At 47.2% G+C, this 22,504-nt stretch overlaps 1 protein-coding gene across 1 annotated transcript in view; it reads right to left on the bottom strand.

The window, feature by feature from the left end:
• LOC140371636 (phosphatidylinositol-binding clathrin assembly protein) overlaps nt 1-22,504 on the bottom strand; it is a 100,751-nt gene that overhangs the window by 49,630 nt on the left and 28,617 nt on the right. Inside the window, exons 3-6 of the mRNA XM_072458814.1 lie at nt 4,570-4,645; nt 3,208-3,310; nt 2,438-2,531; nt 1,133-1,244 (exon numbers count right to left, since the gene is read on the bottom strand). Coding sequence (XP_072314915.1) covers nt 1,133-1,244; nt 2,438-2,531; nt 3,208-3,310; nt 4,570-4,645 — 385 coding nt within the window. The remainder of the gene's footprint in view (nt 1-1,132; nt 1,245-2,437; nt 2,532-3,207; nt 3,311-4,569; nt 4,646-22,504) is intronic.

The raw sequence follows: 22,504 nt of genomic DNA, 5'->3' as shown, positions 1-22,504 counted from the left end.
TACGCCTGGTTTAGATCTCGCCTACGCCTGGTTTAGATCTCGCTCACGCCTGGTTTAGATCTCGCTCACGCCTGGTTTAGATCTCGCTCACGCCTGGTTTAGATCTCGCTCACGCCTGGTTTAGATCTCGCTCACGCCTGGTTTAGATCTCGCTCACGCCTGGTTTAGATCTACGCCTGGTTTAGATCTCGCCTATGCCTGGTTTAGATCTCGCTTACGCCTGGTTTAGATCTCGCTCACGCCTGGTTTAGATCTCGCTCACGCCTGGCTTAGATCTCGCTCACGCCTGGTTTAGATCTCGCTCACGCCTGGTTTAGATCTCGCTTACGCCTGGTTTAGATCTCGTGAACAGGAAAAACACTTAAATTTAAAGATATAAAGGTGAAACTTCTGCCGTCGTTTCTTCACATAAATGTAAGAAACAAATGTGTTGCAAGTTTTTCATCACGTCATGTTTTCAGACAGAAAGAAGGACTTTTCTGTGTAAAAAAAAACCAAATGTCACAGATTTGAGACACATTTTGGATTCACGTTTTGGCCCAGAGATGATTTTCCGGGAGGCCGAGTGTGGGACAAAAAAGAACACAAAAATCTCACAACAACTAAAATTGTCGAAAGGTTTTTCTGTTAAAAAAAGCTATTTAACTTTGTTCATAATCAAGAATTTAATTTAAAAAAACTGATGAAAATTAAAGAACAAAGACCAACACAATAAATAAAAATACATGAACAAATAAAATACATGAATAAATATAAATACATAAATAAATAAATAAAATACATAAATAAATATAAATAAAAATAAATGAATAAATACATACATAAATAACTATAGCATAATGGATTTTGGCTGTATTATTTAGTTTGTAGATACTGTAAACTAGATCTGATCCTAAATGTTAATATTTTGCCTCATTCTGTTTCATTTACAACTGTAGATAATACATCCTGACTAAGAATCTGAAAATGTGCCAAAAGTGTCACATTCTGCCTCTTTTATCAGATTTAAAATTGTGATGAATCAGGCTTAGAATGGGATCTGTCAGAATCGTGTGGAGGAGCTGCTTTAAGGCAGGATTACCCAGAATGCATCCTGAAGAGTGTGCTGAGGCGCGTGAGAGAGCGGACTCACCGAGCAGGTTGATGACTCCCTCGTTGTAGGCAGCGAACAGCCGAATGGAGTCTCTGAACAGCAGCATGAAGGCCGTGTTTATCACACCGTTGGTCAGCTCGTTTGGGTTGGCCTGGAAACACCACGCACGAGCGCCATTATTAAACTGAGACGTTAAAAAAGGAACACAGAGTCAGCGCGTTTGGGCACTAAACTGTGCCACTTTGGTCCTGGTTTAGTCCTGGTTTAGTCCTGGTTTAGTCCTGGTTTAGACCTGGTTTAGTCCTGGTTTAGACCTGGTTTAGACCTGGTTTAGACCTGGTGTAGACCTGGTTTAGTCCTGGTTTAGACCTGGTTTAGACCTGGTTTAGACCTGGTGTAGACCTGGTTTAGACCTGGTTTAGACCTGGTTTAGTCCTGGTTTAGACCTGGTTTAGACCTGGTTTAGACCTGGTGTAGACCTGGTTTAGACCTGGTGTAGACCTGGTTTAGACCTGGAATAATCCCGTTTTAGACCTGGAATAGTCCCGTTTCAGACCTAGAGTAGTCCCATTTTAGACCTTGAATAGTCCCGTTTTAGACCTGGAATAGTCCCGTTTTAGACCTGGAATAGTCCCGTTTTAGACCTGGAATAGTCCCGTTTTAGACCTGGAATAGTCCCGTTTTTGACCTGGAATAGTCCCGTTTTAGACCTGGAATAATCCCGTTTTAGACCTGGAGTAGTCCCATTTTAGACCTTGAATAGTCCCGTTTTAGACCTGGAATAGTCCCGTTTTAGACCTGGAATAGTCCCGTTTTAGACCTGGAATAGTCCCGTTTTTGACCTGGAATAGTCCCGTTTTAGACCTGGAATAGTCCCGTTTTAGACCTTAAATAGTCCTGTTTTAGACCTTAAATAGTCCCGTTTTAGACCTTAAATAGTCCCGTTTTAGACCTGGAATAGTGACTAAAAAACCTCCAAATGTAACGTTTAGTCAAAGAGCTAACAGTTTCTGCCTTGTGTAGGAATTGTGCTCTACAACATTTTTCCCGGGTTCCCGAGGAGCTCATGAACCACAAGCCTGTGAATCCAGGTCATGTGGTCTCCAGCAGCCAATGAGAACACGCATGGTATGGGTGGATCCACATTATACTGTGAGGTGTAGAAAAGTGTTAAAAAGTGTAAAGTGTTCATTGTTTTACACATTGCACTGTTAAAACATCTAAAATGGCCCAAATAAAGAACAATATTCAGTAAAACAAGGTTCACATTCTGAATTCAAACCATTTTAACTCCGATATACGCCGTGTTTTTGCTGTGAACGTTACATTATTTCGGTGCCGTACCTGGAAATCCAACAGAGCGTCGAGCTGGTTCTGAATGATGGGCAACGTCTTGATGAGTTTCTCTGCGTTCATGGTCCTCATCACGCCGTCGATTCTGCGCCAAACGAGTATGAACGGACAGAAAGAGACGGAAAAGTCACAACAGTGGAAGGCTTTGCACTTGACCCGGTTTGATCCAGCGTTAGTCTCCGTTTAGGCCCGGTTTGGTCCCCGTTTAGGCCCGGTTCGGTCCTAGCAGTTTGGTCCCTGTTTAGTCCCCCCTTTGGTCTCCCTTTGGTCTCTCTTTGGTCTCTCTTTGGTCTCTCTTTGGTCTCTCTTTGGTCTCTCTTTGGTCTCTCTTTGGTCTCAGTTTAGTCTGAGTTTAAGAGGAGGCGAGCGGTTTTTTTGCAACGTGGTTTTTTAACTGAAAATTGTGAATGAACTAAATTAAACTAAAAACTACGGGCAGCAGAGGGAGTCACGCAAAATATTGGCGGGAAGCAACTGATCGCGATTAGACGGGAGTGTTTCTCAGGCTCGGAGGGAGAGGACTTCATCAAACTAGCGTAAAAGAAGCTAAATGTGACTCAGTCTGTGTTTTTGAAGTTAGAACAAGGTTAAAAGCTCAGGAAAGTCCATTTTGCTCAGGTCCGGCGCCTTAAATCACTTAGCATTAGCCTTGAGGAGTCGCTAACGGAAGTCGCTAACTACAGGAGCCGGCTCCGGAATGCTAAACGACGACCCGGCGACCGCTGCGAGTCAGACCGGCGCCGGCATCTCCCCCGTCTCACCCTCTCTTCATCTTGGTGAAGTCGACCGCCACCAGCCGGTAGGACATGGCCTTCTCGTTCAGGTAGCGGCTGTAGCGGCGGATAAACGTCGACATGTCGTAACCTGGACCAGAAAAGAAGAGAGAGAGAGATGCATCTGACACAGAGAAAATATGAATGAAGCTTTTTATCTGCTCCGCAATGTCTTTTTGTGTGTGAATTATTACGCTTTTGCTTTTTAGTTCCACGTTCATACATCTGCACATACATTTACCGTATTTTCCGGACTATAAGTCGCACCTTTTTTCACAGTTTTGTCCGGGGTGCGACTTATACTCCAGAGAGACTTATATGTGATATTATTCGTTATTTTCACGCTGGCAACCACAAGAGGGCGCTCTAGGCTCTGAGCGACGCAGAAGAAGAATCTGCACTTCCTCTTCCTCTGGAGTTTGTGGAGTTGTTTAGAAGTGACACAGAGGAAGAAGAATTCAGTGGATTTAGTGATTTGGGGTAAAACTGATGCTTTGCTAAACTTGTTAGCATGTTCTTTATGCTATAGTTATCTGAATAACTGTTCATATGTTACGCTAACATACCAGACACCACAGTTCTGTCTGTGCCTCATGTAGCTGAAGGTGTTAGCGTTAGCATACGTCATGTAGCTGAAGGTGTTAGCGTTAGCATACGTCATGTAGCTGAAGGTGTTAGCTTTAGCATACGTCATGTAGCTGAAGGTGTTAGCGTTAGCATACGTACACCTATTCACCATGTTCTCTCATCTGTTATTATTTTAAACTGCATTTACAGATGAAATGTCTGTTCTTGGTATTGGATTTTATCAAATACATTTTCCCAAATGCGACTTATACTCCAGTGAATACAGTATTTTGTCATGTTCAAAGGTGATGCAAGACGTCGTCCAAGCACAATAACAAATGTTTTCTTCGTAAATAAAAGCTAAATACCTAAATTAGTATTTTATCCGATAACAAAAATCAAACAATAAGCTGTAAATTCAAAAGAAATGCGTTAAAACACGTGTTCAAATACATTTAAAGACCCGTTTTAACATGTGTCTGTGGTCAGTTGGGGTCTAATTATGAGACAAATGTGAAATGTGTGTAAAAAGCATCACAAAAACGCAGAAATATCACCAAATTCCCTTTTTTGAGAGTTTACGACATCACTTTTTTCAGCTCTTTTTGTTGCATTTTTACCATAAACTATGTACTCGACATTCTGAATTTGAAAATACTCTCGTCACGCAACGCGTTTGTTCGTTTCATTAAATCCTCAAGCTTGTAAAAACACTCGAGAGCACATTAGCGACGAGGTGAGAAAATGCATAACGAGCGGTGCTAATGCTAGCGCCAGTCGTACCTTGGAGAGCTCCTTTGTCCAGGAAGTTGTTGAGGTTAAAAAGCGTGTTCCGAGAGGCCAGGTACTGCGTGAGCCGCTGCGAAAAGAAACAAACACAACAAAGAAGCTTCAGAAGGTTCAGAAGGACAGACCGATGTGTAGCTTTTGTGCGACGCGACCGTGGAGGAACCACACGGGAGGATTTGGAACTATTGTGTCCTTTTTTGAGTAAACTACGCCCCCAAATCAGGTTTGTGTGGCAAGACGGTTCACGTTGCGACTGAAATGCGACTCGAGTCACTTTTCCTTATGGAGTCACTAAAGTATAACTATAAAGACTTATATACTCTGCTTATAGTCACCTTTATCTTTTGTCGTAATAAGAAAAAGTTTATATTTTATCCCCACTGCACTTCGTCCCTGTTTTTTGCACGTTCTGCCTCTGTCCGGCAGCGTTTGAAAGTTTAGCCCGTTTAATGTCGGCGTTTTCAACCGTTTCATTTCAGAGCTGAAAAGGTCAGACTAATGTGACCTGTGTGTTCAAACCTGGACTAGATCAGGACTAAACCTGAGGCTAAACCTGGACTAGATCAGGACTGAACAAGGACAAGAACTGGACCAATCATGAATCAGAATCAGATTTAGTGCAACATATCAAAGTGGAAACAACAAAAAATCCTATCATTGATATCCACAAAGAAAGATTTATAATCAACAAAACTATAACCACTATAAAAAGTTAATAAATCAGAACGAGCGAGGGGGCGGGACGTGGGGGGCGAGCGAGGGGGCGAGCGAGGGGGCGAGCGAGGGGGCGGGACGTGGGGGGCGAGCGAGGGGGCGGGACGTGGGGGGCGAGTGAGGGGGTGGGACGTGGGGGGCGAGCGAGGGGGCGGGACGTGGGGGGCGAGCAAAGGGGCGAGCGAGGGGGCGAGCGAGGGGGCGGGACGTGGGGGGCGAGCGAGGGGGCGGGACGTGGGGGGCGAGTGAGGGGGTGGGACGTGGGGGGCGAGCGAGGGGGCGGGACGTGGGGGGCGAGCGAGGGGGCGGGACGTGGGGGGCGAGCGAGGGGGCGGGACATGGGGGGTGAGCGAGGGGGCGAGCGAGGGGGCGGGACGTGGGGGGCGAGCGAGGGGGCGAGCGAGGGGGCGGGACGTGGGGGGCGAGCGAGGGAGCGGGACGTGGGGGGCGAGCGAGGGGGCGGGACGTGGGGGCGAGCGAGGGGGCGGGACGTGGGGGGCAAGCGAGGGGGCGGGACGTGGGGGGCGAGCGAGGGAGAGGGACGTGGGGGCGAGCGAGGGAGAGGGACGTGGGGGCGAGCAAGGGGGCGGGACGTGGGGGGCGAGCAAGGGGGCGGGACGTGGGGGGCGAGCAAGGGGGCGGGACGTGGGGGGCGAGCGAGGGGGCGGGACGTGGGGGGCGAGCGAAAAGCGTATTAACCTTTGAGGCGATGCAGAAGACGGCGGCGAAAGGAAAATGAACAATTACGTGACGAACCCTGGAGAATGTTAATGAGCAGATTTGAGCTGGGAATGAAAGACAAACGAGGCGGTGACATTTCACGTGACGATTGAGGAACGCGAAGCCGCCGACGACTTGTTTTCAAGCAAATCCGTTCGGTCGCTCGATTTGGGGGGAAAAGGAGGTGAAACGATTAAAAAATGATGAAACACATTCGACTCAAACGCACTGAACACGATTCTTATAATTACGATTAGACTCAACGTTTCGCCCATGTTTGAGTAAAGTTTATAATTGTACTTCCTGGTTGGACGTGAGCACAAATATGACACAGGTAGAGGTGGTTCCACAGCTGTTTCCATGGCAACCAGACTGTAAACAAGAGCCAAACTCCACATAAACGACACAACGGTTCTGATCTGACACAATAAGACCATAAAACACCTTTATTTAGTCCCACCATGGTTTAAACAGTCTGTGTCGCACACTGATGACATCACAGAGGGATTCAGCTCCACTTCCTGTCGTTTTAAACTCAGACTTTTCTAAATTTCTTCACAAACTGACACTTAACGGAAGTAAAACTGTGATAAATATTTACCACAGGTTCTTTACCACTAAACTGAGCAATCACCATCTAAATAGCATTTTAGTTTGATCAATCATTTCACATGTTTCAGTCTTAGTTACAGGTCAGATCGGCGGAGAGGCGAGCGAGCCCAGTTTAATGCCGCGCCGTGAAACGCGACAAAGCGGTGACGTCATCGGTAGAAAAGTTCCGCAGAGCACCTTTAAACTCTGTGGCTTTCCATGACTCAGCTGCCAGAGGTCTCGTAAACGAATGAGCGCTTCTTCTGTTGCCGCGGAGACGAGAGTTCACAACCCGTGGCCCCCCCCTCCCTCCCTCCAAACAAACAGTTTAAAAAAAAAGACAAATGGGTCCAAATACGTTCAGTGATTCCAGTCGATGCAGAGATCAACACATTTAGAAATCCAATAATCGTTAAAAAACAAAGCAAAATTACAATGAAAAGAAACACGAAACAAGTACGTTTAGTGTTTCCCATGAAGACAGTAATAATGACAATAAAACATTGCACATTTCAGAAAAAACATAAGTCGTAAAGCGATAAGACGTGTGTGGACTCGGCCCTGGGGGGATTTCGTCCCGCTTCATGACGAGCGCGTTTAAAGCGGGCGCGGCGTCTCGCCTGATGGACTTCTGTGGCTATGGGCCTTTTTCTCCTGGTTTATCGTTCCGAGCCGTGCGTTCACATATTCAGGCCCAATCGAAGAAAACTCATTACGGGGCGCGGCCCGGGGTGACGGCGAGACGGCCCGCGCCCCGGCCCGGGGTGACGGCCCGCGCCCCGGCACAGAGAACACAGAGACGCTGCTCCGCCCCCAACTGAAGAGGGCTCTGAACACAGACATTGCTCCGCCCCCAACTGAAGAGGGCTCTGAACAGACGCTGCTCCGCCCCCAACTGAAGAGGGCTCTGAACACAGACGCTGCTCCGCCCCCAACTGAAGAGGGCTCTGAACACAGACGCTGCTCCGCCCCCAACTGAAGAGGGCTCTGAACACAGACATTGCTCCGCCCCCAACTGAAGAGGGCTCTGAACAGACGCTGCTCCGCCCCCAACTGAAGAGGGCTCTGAACACAGACGCTGCTCCGCCCCCAACTGAAGAGGGCTCTGAACACAGACGCTGCTCCGCCCCCAACTGAAGAGGGCTCTGAACACAGACGCTGCTCCGCCCCAACTGAAGAGGGCTCTGAACACAGACGTTGCTCCGCCCCCAACTGAAGAGGGCTCTGAACACAGACGCTGCTCCGCCCCCAACTGAAGAGGGCTCTGAACACACAGACGTTGCTCCGCCCCCAACTGAAGAGGGCTCTGAACACACAGACGTTGCTCCGCCCCCAACTGAAGAGGGCTCTGAACACAGACGTTGCTCCGCCCCCAACTGAAGAGGGCTCTGAACACACAGACGTTGCTCCGCCCCCAACTGAAGAGGGCTCTGAACAGACGCTGCTCCGCCCCCAACTGAAGAGGGCTCTGAACACAGACGCTGCTCCGCCCCCAACTGAAGAGGGCTCTGAACACACAGACGTTGCTCCGCCCCCAACTGAAGAGGGCTCTGAACACACAGACGTTGCTCCGCCCCCAACTGAAGAGGGCTCTGAACAGACGCTGCTCCGCCCCCAACTGAAGAGGGCTCTGAACACAGACGCTGCTCCGCCCCCAACTGAAGAGGGCTCTGAACACACAGACGCTGCTCCGCCCCCAACTGAAGAGGGCTCTGAACAGACGCTGCTCCGCCCCCAACTGAAGAGGGCTCTGAACACACAGACGTTGCTCCGCCCCCAACTGAAGAGGGCTCTGAACACAGACGTTGCTCCGCCCCCAACTGAAGAGGGCTCTGAACAGACACTGCTCCGCCCCCAACTGAAGAGGGCTCTGAACACAGACGCTGCTCCGCCCCCAACTGAAGAGGGCTCTGAACACACAGACGTTGCTCCGCCCCCAACTGAAGAGGGCTCTGAACACACAGACGTTGCTCCGCCCCCAACTGAAGAGGGCTCTGAACAGACGCTGCTCCGCCCCCAACTGAAGAGGGCTCTGAACACAGACGCTGCTCCGCCCCCAACTGAAGAGGGCTCTGAACACACAGACGTTGCTCCGCCCCCAACTGAAGAGGGCTCTGAACACACAGACGTTGCTCCGCCCCCAACTGAAGAGGGCTCTGAACAGACGCTGCTCCGCCCCCAACTGAAGAGGGCTCTGAACACAGACGCTGCTCCGCCCCCAACTGAAGAGGGCTCTGAACAGACGCTGCTCCGCCCCCAACTGAAGAGGGCTCTGAACACACAGACGTTGCTCCGCCCCCAACTGAAGAGGGCTCTGAACACAGACGTTGCTCCGCCCCCAACTGAAGAGGGCTCTGAACAGACGCTGCTCCGCCCCCAACTGAAGAGGGCTCTGAACACAGACGTTGCTCCGCCCCCAACTGAAGAGGGCTCTTTCCTCATGAAGATGTCGGGAATATTCCACAAAATGGCATAAAACTGAACAATCTCAGTGAAGACAAGACTCCATCAGATCAAGTATGTTCTGGCAATAAAACCACTGTAGTTGAAATACTTTAGATTAATAAAGTGACCAGGCTCCAGCAGAAAACAGAGAGCACTTTTAAGTGCGGGCGCTGCGGGCCAAACGGGAAAAAAATGAAATTTTAAGTCATAAACGTGAAACTTCTGCTGTCGTTTCCTCACATAAGCGTCAGAAACAAATGTATTATTCATCGTGTCACGTTTTAAGACAGAAATAAGGCGTTTTCTGTGTAAAAATGGAACAAATGTCACATACTTGGGACGTTTAAATGTGAAAAATGGACAAAAATGTAACATTTACAGAGCGGATTTTGGATTTATTATTTAGATTGTGACTAAACTAGATCTGACTGAAAACTAGGCAAACGAGACAATCACCTCATTTTCTTAATTTTGCTCTTTGCTTGAACTGTAGTAAATCAGACCGTTTGCTAAATATGAAATAATTAAACATATTTCGGAGCAGATTGGACGGTTTTGTCGTTTCCACGTGAAAGAGAGAAAACTGACAAACCTGTAAAAATGTGTCGTGTCTGCAGTGTCTTAAATACTTCTTTTTGTCTCTTTTCGTCTTTGAAAGGCGCAGGAGTCGTTAGTTTCCGTGGTAACCGCGGCTCGTCTTTGACCGCCAAAGCAGAACTGCAGAAAACCAGCTCCGAACAACAAAAGACGAGCAATTCGTCCGAGCAATTCGCCCGAGCAATTCGTCCGAGCGATTCGCCCGAGCGATTCGCCCGAGCGATTCGTCCGAGCAATTCGCCCGAGCGATTCGTCCGAGCGATTCGTCCGAGCAATTCGCCCGAGCGATTCGTCCGAGCGATTCGCCCGAGCAATTCGTCCGAGCGATTCGCCCGAGCGATTCGCCCGAGCGATTCGTCCGAGCAATTCGCCCGAGCGATTCGCCCGAGCGATTCGCCCGAGCGATTCGTCCGAGCAATTCGCCCGAGCGATTCGTCCGAGCGATTCGCCCGAGCGATTCGTCCGAGCAATTCGCCCGAGCGATTCGTCCGAGCAATTCGTCCGAGCAATTCGTCCGAGCAATTCGTCCGAGCGGCTTCGACTCAACCCGCATTTTCATCCTTTGTAAATGTGACGAAAAGAAGAAGAATCTGAACATGTGTTGACCTAACTACTGTGCCACGAGGGAAGAAGTAAAGGCTCCAGTGCTAAACCAGGACTAAACTCGGACTAAACCAGGGCTAAACCAGAGCTAAACCATAATTAAACCAGAACCAGCCTACGACTAAAAGCGATAAATCCATATCTTAGTATTGGTTATGGGGGGGTTGAGAGCCGTCACTAGGCAACGCCTGGCTGTTCCGATTGGCCGCAGTAACCACATCGTACCATCCCTACACATCCGACCCTCGGGTTTTGTTGTTTTGGAGCTACGACTGGACAAAGAAACAGAATCACACACATCAATAAAGTCTGCCCGGGCCACACCCCCTGAACTCGCGGAGGGGTGGGGCTTGGGAAAGTAATACTATACTAAAGTAATACTAGTAAAGTAATACTAAAGAGAACAAGACGGTCGATAGTTGATGGTTTTTGGACACGACTCATCGCCGTCTACGTCGAGGCCGCTTTTATCAGCATCGGGATCCGAGAGCACCCACGGGCGCTCCGATTATCTCCCCGACCTCTGCTGGAGTCGAGGTGACCTAAAACAGCACAAACACTCGTCTGCGTTGGTCCCGACGCGGAGAGACGGAGTCAGCGCTTTTACCTCGTCCTTCGCCGATAAGATGCTCCGCCCTTTCTCTGGCGTCCCTTATCTCTCCCACTGACAACGCTACGATTTCACAGGGGAAAAGTGTACTCCAAACGGCATTAAACTAATTCAGTTTACTGGAGGTAACGTTCCGAGTTATCTTCTCATCAGGAGTAAGTCCATAACAATATGACATTATTTATATAAGTATTTTCATAAATGACAATATATATGAACCAAGGTATGTTTTAGAAGATGTCACACATGCTGTTAGAGAGTCATGAAAAACAGAAGGCCTCTGCCCCGGACACGCCCTCTGCCCCGGACACGCCCTCTGCCCCGGACACGCCCTCTGCCCCGGACACGCCCTCTGCCCCGGACACGCCCTCAAAGCTTTCAAGAGCACGGACTTTGTGTCTGATCCTAAGATAAAACACCCGGACAGTTGGAAATGAGGCTCCTTCAAACTGTCGGCGAGTCTGCTAACGTTTATTAGCATAGCCACTAGCATTAGCATCAGCTGGTGGTAACCTGAAACGGCTACGCCTCAGTTTGGAGTGATCTCTGTGAGTCCACTGGTCCCTCCTGACCACGGTCACACAGTTCTTATTATTGATGGGAAAAATAATGAGGTAATTATTTTCAAGTAGGTTATGGACACAAAACATTCCGCGCTGTCGCCGCAAGTCGAGGAAAGTGTATATAAAATCATCGCGGTGAATGATTAGGAGGCTTGGAACGCGTTAGGAAATACAAACCAATACAAAGGACCGACACACACCGTTCAGAGCCAACAAATTCTGTTTTAATTAAAGTTTTAAAACGCCAGTACAGCACCTTTAAAGACTCTAACGCCTAACTAAAGTGTCTGTGTTCTTTATCTGGGACACGAGCGACAAACACACATACTCACGCACACACTCACACTCACACTCACACACACACCCACAAACACATTATTAGAGAGTGAGAGAGGAGGCAAACGTCAGCACTTCTCGTGAGCGTCCTCGCCGCTCGTCCCGTGTCCTTAGCAACTCCGGACTCGCTCTGGACTCTTTCAATATTCCCCACACTCGCCCTGGAACAACCGTCTGCAGTCAAACCTGTTGGCGACGTTAACGGTGACGTTATGCCACCGACATAACGATGGTAAAGCGGGAGAATCCCAGTAAAACCTTTTCTAAATAATCACGAACTGCAGCACAAACGCTGCAGTTTGTTCTCCGAGCTCAGGAGCGTTTCCACCACAGGAAACAATACAGTTACATTCATGTAAATCAAACTACATTAGTTAGAATGAGTGGTGTTGTGCCGGTGGTGTAGTGGTTAAGGGCGTTGCACTTGTGCGGGGAAAAATAAAAATAATTTAAAAAAATTGAGACAATAGCTTCATCAGATTAATCATACCTTTGAAACATGATTAGTCACGTTGCACGCTTTTTCAGACTGCATCATCTTTGCACTATAATGATAAATCAGGCCCTCCAAACGATAATGGTCAGGGCCGCGCCCATCATCCAAATATTAAATGTATATATTTGTTTACTGGTCTCGATTCAGACCTTGTTGGGATCCATCATTTGGAGACCTACAGCAAGGTTGGTAAATCCTTTTGTTTGCTGATTTCCACAAAGATCTAATAAAGCAGGAGTGGTTTATCGTTCTTGAACCAGATCTAACTTTATGCGACACCAAAGTTTGTCTGAAGCCGCGGTGTGTTGTCTACATCCGGCCCTGAAGCCACGATCCTCCAAAACTCAGACCCTCGAGTGAAGTTGAATATCCCTGGTTTTGGACAATGTATTTCATGTTGAATCTGCATGAATGATATTATTGAGCCTTAAAACGTAGGGACAGGTCTGTGGTGTCTTGCTGAAGGACACAACAGCAGCAGCAGTCAAAAGCTCCACACAGAACGGCCCGAGGTCTCGAGAAAGGCCCAGACAGATCCCAAAGCGCCGAGGTGCGATCGATCACGTCTAACACTCCTCTGACAGACACAAGCGCCTCGTCACAGAGAGAGAAATGATGGGCCATTCCGGAGGTCTGAGCGTCCTTCAAAACAAACTCACCAAAAACCTTTCAACAGGAGAAAAGAAACCGTGCGACAGCCGTGGAAAGAGTCGGAGAGCGGCTGAAAAGGACCAATATTACACCCGAGACAGGACGATTCAAGTGGTTTTTAAAGCAGTTTAGACCTTCAATTCAATGTATTTTTGTACATTTCACATTTTGTACGTTTCACAATGTTTATAGGAATTTCAGTCCTGCTTTGGAGCCAGTTTCCATTTGTTTAGCCCTAGTTTACAGTCAGTTTAGCCCTGGTTTAGCGTCAGTTTAGCCCCGCTTTAGCCCCGCTTTAGCCCCGCTTTAGCCCCGCTTTAGCCCCGCTTTAGCCCCGGTTTAACCCTCTGGTTTAGCCCCGGTTTAACCCTCTGGTTTAGCCCCGGTTTAACCCTCTGGTTTAGCCCCGGTTTAACCCTCTGGTTTAGCCCCGGTTTAACCCTCTGGTTTAGCCCCGGTTTAACCCTCTGGTTTAGCCCCAGTTTAGCCCCGGTTTAACCCTCTGGTTTAGCCCCAGTTTAGCCCCGGTTTAACCTTCTGGTTTAGCCCCGGTTTAACCCTCTGGTTTAGCCCCGGTTTAACCCTCTGGTTTAGCCCCGGTTTAACCCTCTGGTTTAGCCCCGGTTTAACCCTCTGGTTTAGCCCCGGTTTAACCCTCTGGTTTAGCCCCGGTTTAACCCTCTGGTTTAGCCCTCTGGTTTAGCCCTCTGGTTTAACCCTCTGGTTTAACCCTCTGGTTTAACCCTCTGGTTTAACCCCGGTTTAGCCCCAGTTTAACCCCGGTTTAACCCTCTGGTTTAGCGCATCGCACGGCCTCTTGAAGCGGCTCTCGAGGTGTGGGCGCTGCTCTGTTTGGGTTTTCCTGTTGCACTGTTTGGCTCTTTGGCTCTGGATCCAAAGACTAAAGCTCACGCTGATAAACACATGAAACAAAGGCGAGACACAAGCCAAAGAGGAAGGAGCAGTGAGAAAAACCTGGCTACGAGAAAAACTGAATGTACTATTAACAATAAACACCTAATCATGAGTAGTAAACTATACAATAAAAGATTGTAGTAGTGTTTTTACAATTTAAATCAGTCTCTGGACTAAACAGACTAAAACACGTATGAAGAGCTTTTAGAACAAAAACGGCTGCATTATTAAATCAAAATGTCAGATATTCATCAATAATACATTGTATTCATTCATATTCTGTATCTAGCCTTCAGCTGCCATATTTCAACCTTTATTCAACTTATAATGTATGTAAAAAGTCTCAATGTACAATAAAAATAATAGTTTGAAGTCGAACAACTAAAACGATGCAGTCCTAATCCTGATTGTGATAAAATGTGTCTGTGAAATAAGAAACATCACTTTACAATGTGACACTTTTCTTATTAGACGATACCAAATATTGTCATTTTGCATAGAACAACAGCTTTGATCATATTGTGTGTAAAACATATCGCAAAGGCCAAGTTGGAGTGAACTGAAGCGGTTTATTGGCAGTGGAAATAAGTAAAAACACTGAAGGCCAACTCAAGATATGCATGAGGCGCGAGAGGCGGAGCCAGAGGGCTGAGAAGGTGAAATACAAGTACAATATCATGTGTGAGGGTAATCCTGGAGTACGAGATATATATATATATATATATATATATCGCATTTACTTCATTGTGGGCCGTTTAAAAATACTACAAGCAGCTTCTTACGTATACTACTACAACAAATACTTATTAAAACCTATTACTACTACTTCTTCTCGTACTCATTACTACTACTCCTCCTACTTAATGCTCAACAAGATTTGACGTTGGATAGAAAAAAATTAAATTCAGACTTTTTTAAAAAAAAACAAAATTCAGCAACTTTAGACTAAAATGTTGGACTTTTTGTGTTGTAATTTTGTTTATGTCATTGTGTCACTGTCACCACCACCACCACCACCACCACCACCACCCTCCTCACCATCATCATCATCCTCACCACCACCACCACCACCACCACCACCACCACCATCATCCTCCTCATCCTCGTTTCGGGGGATTATGTTGATAACGATCCATCAGAAATGTGCTCTTGGGAATAACGTTGTTCGAGTTACCGTCAACGTAACGCTGCTAAGTTTTAGCACGACGACACATTGGAGACACACACAAAACAGATCGACCGATCGAGATGATAGCGGCGTGATAGCGGCGTGATAGCGGCGTGATAGCGGCGTGATAGCGGCGTGATAGCGGCGTGATAGCGGCGTGATAGCGGCGTGATAGCGGCGTGATAGCGGCGTGATAGCGGCGTGATAGCGGCGTGATAGCGGCGTGATAGCGGCGTGATAGCGGCGTGATAGCGGCGTGATAGCGGCGCAGTCCAAACAGCGACGGCTTTGGACAAACCCAGAGCCATAAAATCTACGCCTTCACATTTCTGAAGCGAACGCGGGTTAAAAAAAGATGGCTTTGCTCTCAGCGATGACGCGGCATTAGCAGATTTTACGGTTGCGTTCGTTTGATGTCGGCGTGAAACCTCTCGCGTCGTTCACTCGCACAAATGTGAGGAAAAAAAAGTGTTACAAGTCTTCATACATTTTGTCGACGTATTAGACACAAAAACATTTACAAAAGGGATTTTGGCTTTAATATTTACTTTGACTCAACAAGATCCGACAGAAAATTGGCCTAAAAACTCAATTTGGGCTGATTTATTAGACTTAAAAGTGTAATAAATGAGGCCCAGACTCTTTAAGGCCGGATGGAAGAGGATTCAATGGAAGAATAAACACATCTTTAGGGAAAGAAAGGACACTTTATGTGGGTTAATTTGGTAAATGATGAATCCGTCATGAATTCTCTGGATGAATCGATTCAGACTGAGGCCTGTGACATTGAACAGCTTCATCCAGTTTATTCACAGCCAAATTAAAATAAAATATAAAAACGCTGATTTTCCGTGTTTCCTGTGTCATTTTGATGCAGCTCCTGCTCTGTGTGGAGAATTAGAGCTCTTCTCTCGGGGAATCGCACGTGTTGTAGTCACAAAACATCACTGAATTAGTCCACACTGATTTCAATAAAAAGAAACGCTGTGATTCATTGACTTCGATCGTGAGTGCATCAAATGCTCGACGGCCGATTCCCTTTTCACTAACATGATATTCTTGCTTATCGTGCCATCCCTCATCACCATGGCGACGCGTGAGTGGAAAGGTTACCTAGAGCCCCTTTAACGAGGAAGAGAGTTTTAACATCGCAGATATGTTTTAGAGCCATCGCGTCACATTTGGTCGGCGCTCTGGTCGGCGCTCTGGTCGGCGCTCTGGTCGGCGCTCTGGTCGGCGCTCTGGTCGGCGCTCTGGTCGGCGCTCTGGTCGGCGCTCTGGTCGGCGCTCTGGTCGGCGCTCTGGTCGGCGCTCTGGTCGGCGCTCTGGTCGGCGCTCTGGTCGGCGCTCTGGTCGGCGCTCTGGTCGGCGCTCTGGTCGGCGCTCTGGTTATCGGGCCGACGTGCTCACTAAAGTACGCAGCGCTGGTCTGGAAACACAGTACTTGGTAATGAGCAGCTTTATGTGCTCCGGGGCTAAAAATAACCCGGGGCTGATGCTGAGCCAAAGACATTATTGTGTTGTGAAGAAATGCCAACGGAACGGGCATTCCATATTTAAAGAGACACGCCGCTCAGACAGAACGGAACTGACCGCGACCGGGTTTGATCGAAGAGTCCCTCACGTTCCAAATACATTCTGAACATCCAAAATATTCAACACCATGAGTTCATAAACACTTTTCCAGAGCGAGTTCGGACATCCCTGGTAAAGCTAACAAACATTAGCATGCTAACGGCGCACTTCCTGCTTCTCGGATAATAAAAGACTTTATATTTAGACTTGGAGAAAGTGCTGTGGTCTTTTACAACATATTTATACTGGACCTGGACATTTGACTTTATTACATGCAAAAGAAAATCAGGTAAATTAACTAGATCCGTTTCTCACGTTTCAAAACGGTGTAAATCAGGTTTAGGGAAATTATCTAATGTAAAAATTGTGAGTTTCATCCATCATGTGCTTTACTTGAACATATTCTCTCTAGAAGTCTACAGTCACAATCTTTCAATCTTTATTTGGTTAAAATGTATTTAAAAAGTCTCAATGTTTAATAGAAAAAAGATTAATGACTAATCAAAAAATAAATTGCTGAAAGTATGTCTAAATTGGACATATACATGTTTTTTTATTTTTTTTAGTATTATATGTGTAGTTATTTTCTGTTGATATATCTATTATTATTATTATTTTTCAACGTTCTTGTAGCTCCTGCTCTCTGGTCTGGTTCTTTGTTTTGTATATGTTTATATTTCAAAATTGAAAAAAATATATATATAAACATTTTAAAAATAAAATAAAAAAGGTCAAATGTCTCTTATGTTTCTTTAGTAACAAATGAGTGTCAAGTTTTGAGAGTCTTAGAATCGATTGGCATCACATTTTTCGACACTTGCTGGTCAAAAGTGTAAAAGGTTATGAAATGAAAGGGACTTCCTTCATTGTGGGTCAGGAAAGCGTCTTGCATCATGTCGAGGCGTTTGTGGCTCGCCCTGCGTTTTGAGCAAACGAGGACGTGAGACGCCTTTAAACAGACTTCACACGGCGGAGAGCGGCATCGGGCCCGTCTCCTGTGGGCGCCAGGTATTTTTAGGATCTTGTTTAAAGTTCTGGAAAAGCCTGCGACGAGCGTCAAACGTGTGAGCGACGACTTCAAAGTGTCTGACAGTCACGTCTCGGCGGAGAACTCCAGTCGGGAAAGTCTCCAAACCGCGGCGCTGACCTACTTAGAACAAGATACACCAAGATATATAGAAGACGCCCGCGCTGGCCTAAACCGCCGCGCTGGCCTAAACCGCCGCGCTGGCCTAAACCGCCGCGCTGGCCTAAACCGCCGCGCTGGCCTAAACCGCCGCGCTGGCCTAAACCGCCGCGCTGGCCTAAACCGCCGCGCTGGCCTAAACCGCCGCGCTGGCCTAAACCGCCGCGCTGGCCTAAACCGCCGCGCTGGCCTAAACCGCCGCGCTCGCCTAAACCGCGCTCGCCTAAACCACGCTCGCTGGCCTAAACCGCCCTGCTCGCTCGCCTAAACCATCACGCATGCCTAAACCACGCTCGCCTGAACCGCCACGCTCGCCTGAACCGCCACGCTCGCCTGAACCGCCACGCTCGCCTGAACCGCCACGCTCGCCTGAACCGCCACGCTCGCCTAAACCGCCACGCTCGCCTAAACCGCTCGCCTAAACCGCCACGCTCGCCTAAACCGCTCGCCTAAACCGCCACGCTCGCCTAAACCGCCACGCTCACCTAAACCGCCACGCTCGCCTAAACCGCCACGCTCGCCTGAACCGCTCGCCTAAACCATCACACTCGCCTGAACCGCTCGCCTAAACCGCCACGCTCGTCTGAACCGGTCGCCTAAACCGCCACGCTCGCCTGAACCGCTCGCCTGAACCGCTCGCCTAAACCGCCACGCTCGCCTAAACCGCCACGCTCGCCTGAACCGCTCGCCTAAACCACCACGCTCGCCTAAACCAACACGCTCGCCTAAACCACGCTCGCCTAAACCAACACGCTCGCCTAAACCACGCTCGCCTAAACCAATACGCTCGCCTAAACTACGCTCGCCTAAACTACGCTCGCCTAAACTACGCTCGCCTGAACCGCAACGCTCGCCTAAACACAGACGATTTATCGTTTCAATCACAAAGACAAATCAGCTTCTTTTTCCCAAGCGAAACGACTAAAATGTATTGGATTTGTTTTTAAATCATGATATCAATTATTACAGTTTCATATCCGTGCGTCGTTGAAAACACTTTGATTCAAGGAGCAGTGAATGGTCCAGAAATGTTTCACAATATGGCATTAAATGTATCCACCTCATGAAGTCAATCACAGGCAATTCAATTGCAAATAAAAATACTTGTATTGTAAATAGTCACATTGATATAGCACTTTTTTTCATTATATATAAAGCTCGTTAAGTGGCGCGTTGAGAGTCTTGCCCAAGGGCAGTCCAATACAAGAGCTTTGACCTGAGCTAAACTGTGGGCCAGGGATCTGACCGCCCCACCAACGATGTCAACGTGGAGACCGGGATTTGAACCATTTGTCCAACTGTGAAACATTTCAGGCAAAAAAATGATTTAAATATAATTATTCAGCTGTGCCAACAAACAAAAACATGAAGAAAATGCACTAAGACAAAGTCTTTGGGCAGCACTCAGACCGGACGCTTGAACCACGCCCGAGTGCGGTGGTGACCGTGATCTCCGAGCCCGGTGATGTCATCATGTTTGTTTACATGGAATACCTCAAATACGTGACGGTTCAGGGGCTCCTGCCTGACACTCCACTGGGACGTGCATGTCGCCGTGGTTACAGGCCTGCATCCAACTGTCGACGTCGTTTCCGGTTTTGTAGTGAAAATAACCGCACAGCAGAGTTCACGAGAAACAAAGACATTTTTAGGGAAGTTTATGCGAGCGTAAGCGGGGGAGGAGCCACAAAGAAAGAGTTATGTAAGGTTCAAAGACAGAAACAACTGCTCTGGGTTTGACCTGAAACAAAGCAACGAAGACACGACAAAACAAGTGGTACATTTGTCTTTATGTCGAACGCACTTGGTAAAGGTAATGAATATATAATGTTGTATGAAGGGTACGGTTTTCTGGGTTGATTCGACTCGCCTGTTGGTTCGACTCGCCTGTTGGTTCGACTCGCCTGTTGGTTCGACTCGCCTGTTGGTTCGACTCGCCTGTTGGTTCGACTCGCCGGGTGGTTAAAATAGTCGGGTGGTTAAAATAGTCGGGTGGTTCGAATCGTCGGGGGTTCGAATCGTCGGTTGGTTCGAATCGTCGGTTGGTTCGAATCGTCGGTTGGTTCGAATCGTCGGTTGGTTCGAATCGTCGGTTGGTTCGAATCGTCGGTTGGTTCGAATCGTCGGGTGGTTCGAATCGTCGGTTGGTTCGAATCGTCGGTTGGTTCGAATCGTCGGTTTGTTCGAATCGTCGGTTGGTTCGAATCGTCGGTTGGTTCGAATCGTCGGTTGGTTCGAATCGTCGGTTGGTTCGAATCGTCGGGGGTTCGAATCGTCGGTTGGTTCGAATCGTCGGTTGGTTCGAATCGTCGGTTGGTTCGAATCGTCGGTTGGTTCGAATCGTCGGTTGGTTCGAATCGTCGGTTGGTTCGAATCGTCGGTTTGTTCGAATCGACGGTTGGTTCGAATCGTCGGGTGGTTCGAATCGTCGGTTGGTTCGAATCGTCGGTTTGTTCGAATCGTCGGTTTGTTCGAATCGACGGTTGGTTCGAATCGTCGGGTGCTTGAAACATTTTTCCGTCATATTTGATGTTACGTAAATCGACCCGGGATTAGGGGTGTGCTAAAATATCAAGTCTTAGGTAAGATATAAAACTCTAAGACGCTTTTGGCTTAACGCGCTGGTAATTAAATGCACTCATAAAAAGAACAACACGTACAGACACTTTCACATCGTATAATTGATAAATAGTAAAATGTTGAATGATCAAGAAGATGAAAATATGATTATTTTTAATAGAATTGTCAGGATCGTTGCAGCTCTATAGAGAAGTTTAATGCCATAATGTGGGACATGCCAGGCAAAGCAATAACACCTCCACGGAGACGAGCACAATTCCCCAGAAACTGTATGAAATGACTTTGTGCAACGAATTAAAACCTGATAAAAAACATCTATTTTTCAACGGTGAAGTTCAAAGCGCTAAAAAAAACAAAACAAAAAACAATGTTCTTCACAGCAAAAGACAAAATCACTGAATTAATAACTTCCAAATTAACTCGGCTCTCGAAAGTCCCCAAGTCCTCATAAATATAGCCGCATGAATTTTCATCTTCAATTACAACGTGGGGAATCCACCGAGGCGGCCATTTTCTGTGCGAACGCTTTGATCCATATTTTCAGTTAATTTACTTTGCTTGTTTTGACCATCCTCGTCCTCCATCCCGGCTCTCGTTTCTCTCAGCTATAATTAATTTCAGCGCGTGGGCGAAAAAAATCTATTAATAAGAGAGAATAAGGGCCGAGTCTGTGGATGTGACGGCGTATAAATAGTATGAACGTGTGTTTCTGCAGGAGTTAAAGTCTGCAGAGGGAAATCTGATTAAAGGGTCCCCCCCCCGTCTGCGCGGTTCGGATTAAAGGGGACGTATATAAAAAGGTCAGATGGACTTTCACGAGCTTTTGTCCTGGATGCGTGTTCCCTCGTAATTCGTTCGGAGCCGTATTTAGAAGGATTCGCGCACGTTCGAGTCGCCCGGTATCGTCAAGGCTCGGAAAGCGCCGGCTCATGCGAGAACCATGGTGCGACTTATACTCCAGAGGGACTTGCATGAGATATTATTAGTTATTTTCACACTTGCAACCGCATTTCACATGTGTTTCAAATGAGACGCAGAAGAAGAATCTGCACTTCCTCTTCCTCTGGAGTTTGTGGAGTTGTTTAGAAGTGACACAGAGGAAGAAGAATTCAGTGGATTTAGTGATTTGGGGTAAAACTGATGCTTTGCTAAACTTGTTAGCATGTTCTTTATGCTATAGTTATCTGAATAACTGTTCATATGTTACGTTAACATACCAGACACTTACCACAGTTCTGTCTGTGCCTCATGTAGCTGAAGGTGTTAGCGTTAGCATACGTCATGTAGCTGAAGGTGTTAGCGTTAGCATACGTCATGTAGCTGAAGGTGTTAGCGTTAGCATACGTCATGTAGCTGAAGGTGTTAGCGTTAGCATACGTCATGTAGCTGAAGGTGTTAGCGTTAGCATACGTCATGTAGCTGAAGGTGTTAGCGTTAGCATACGTACACCCAGTGCTGTGCCTGAACGCGGCCTGTCGTTCATGAACGTTCATGAAGGTGTTCATAATTTTGGTGAACGTGAACTGAACGCCCTGTATTACTGCTGACAAACGATAATGTGAACGTGTTCATTGTGGTGTCTGTGAACGGCGTGTTCGTTCTTTTTATTTTCGTTCAATAAGTTGTCAAATTTCTAGAGACTTCCAGGCGAAAAACACCGTTAAGTTGCCCAAAAAGAGCCGATGTCTGGAAAGTGAGAGAGCTCCAGTTGTAGAGGCGATAGATCGCACAGACAAGAGATTTCAAGTGTCGAACCGCACTGCACATGTGCATCAAAACAAAAAGCAGCAACGTGTAGTTAACAGAGCAGCAACGAGTCGCCCTGCTACGACTGGTTACGTGAGTTTTATGATAAGGTCGGTGAGGATGGGAACAATCTAACATTTCTGTGCAAACTTTTCCCAGCAAGTTTTCCCTCATGTTTTTGAGAATATACTGTGGGGCTGAAAGCTGCTGCTGCTGCTAGTGTGGTGCTGAATGGACAGCAACACATGAGGGAAGTCTGTCCCTTCAATGTGAATGTAAATCCTGGGTAAAGGATTCAAAATTTGATATGAAGATGAAATCTGACACATAGTTCCAACATTAAACTAATAAAATAATTGCTGCCTGTGGTTGTATTTGGGCTGTGGAAAAAATATAAATTATGGCATAATATTGAAAAAAAAATAACTGAACT

Source organism: Eucyclogobius newberryi, unplaced genomic scaffold (genome assembly GCF_026437365.1).
Source record: "Eucyclogobius newberryi isolate DKJ021-1_F unplaced genomic scaffold, fEucNew1.0.hap1 SCAF_22, whole genome shotgun sequence".
Lineage (NCBI taxonomy): Eukaryota > Metazoa > Chordata > Actinopteri > Gobiiformes > Gobiidae > Eucyclogobius > Eucyclogobius newberryi.
This window is presented reverse-complemented; position numbering and strand designations above follow the sequence as displayed.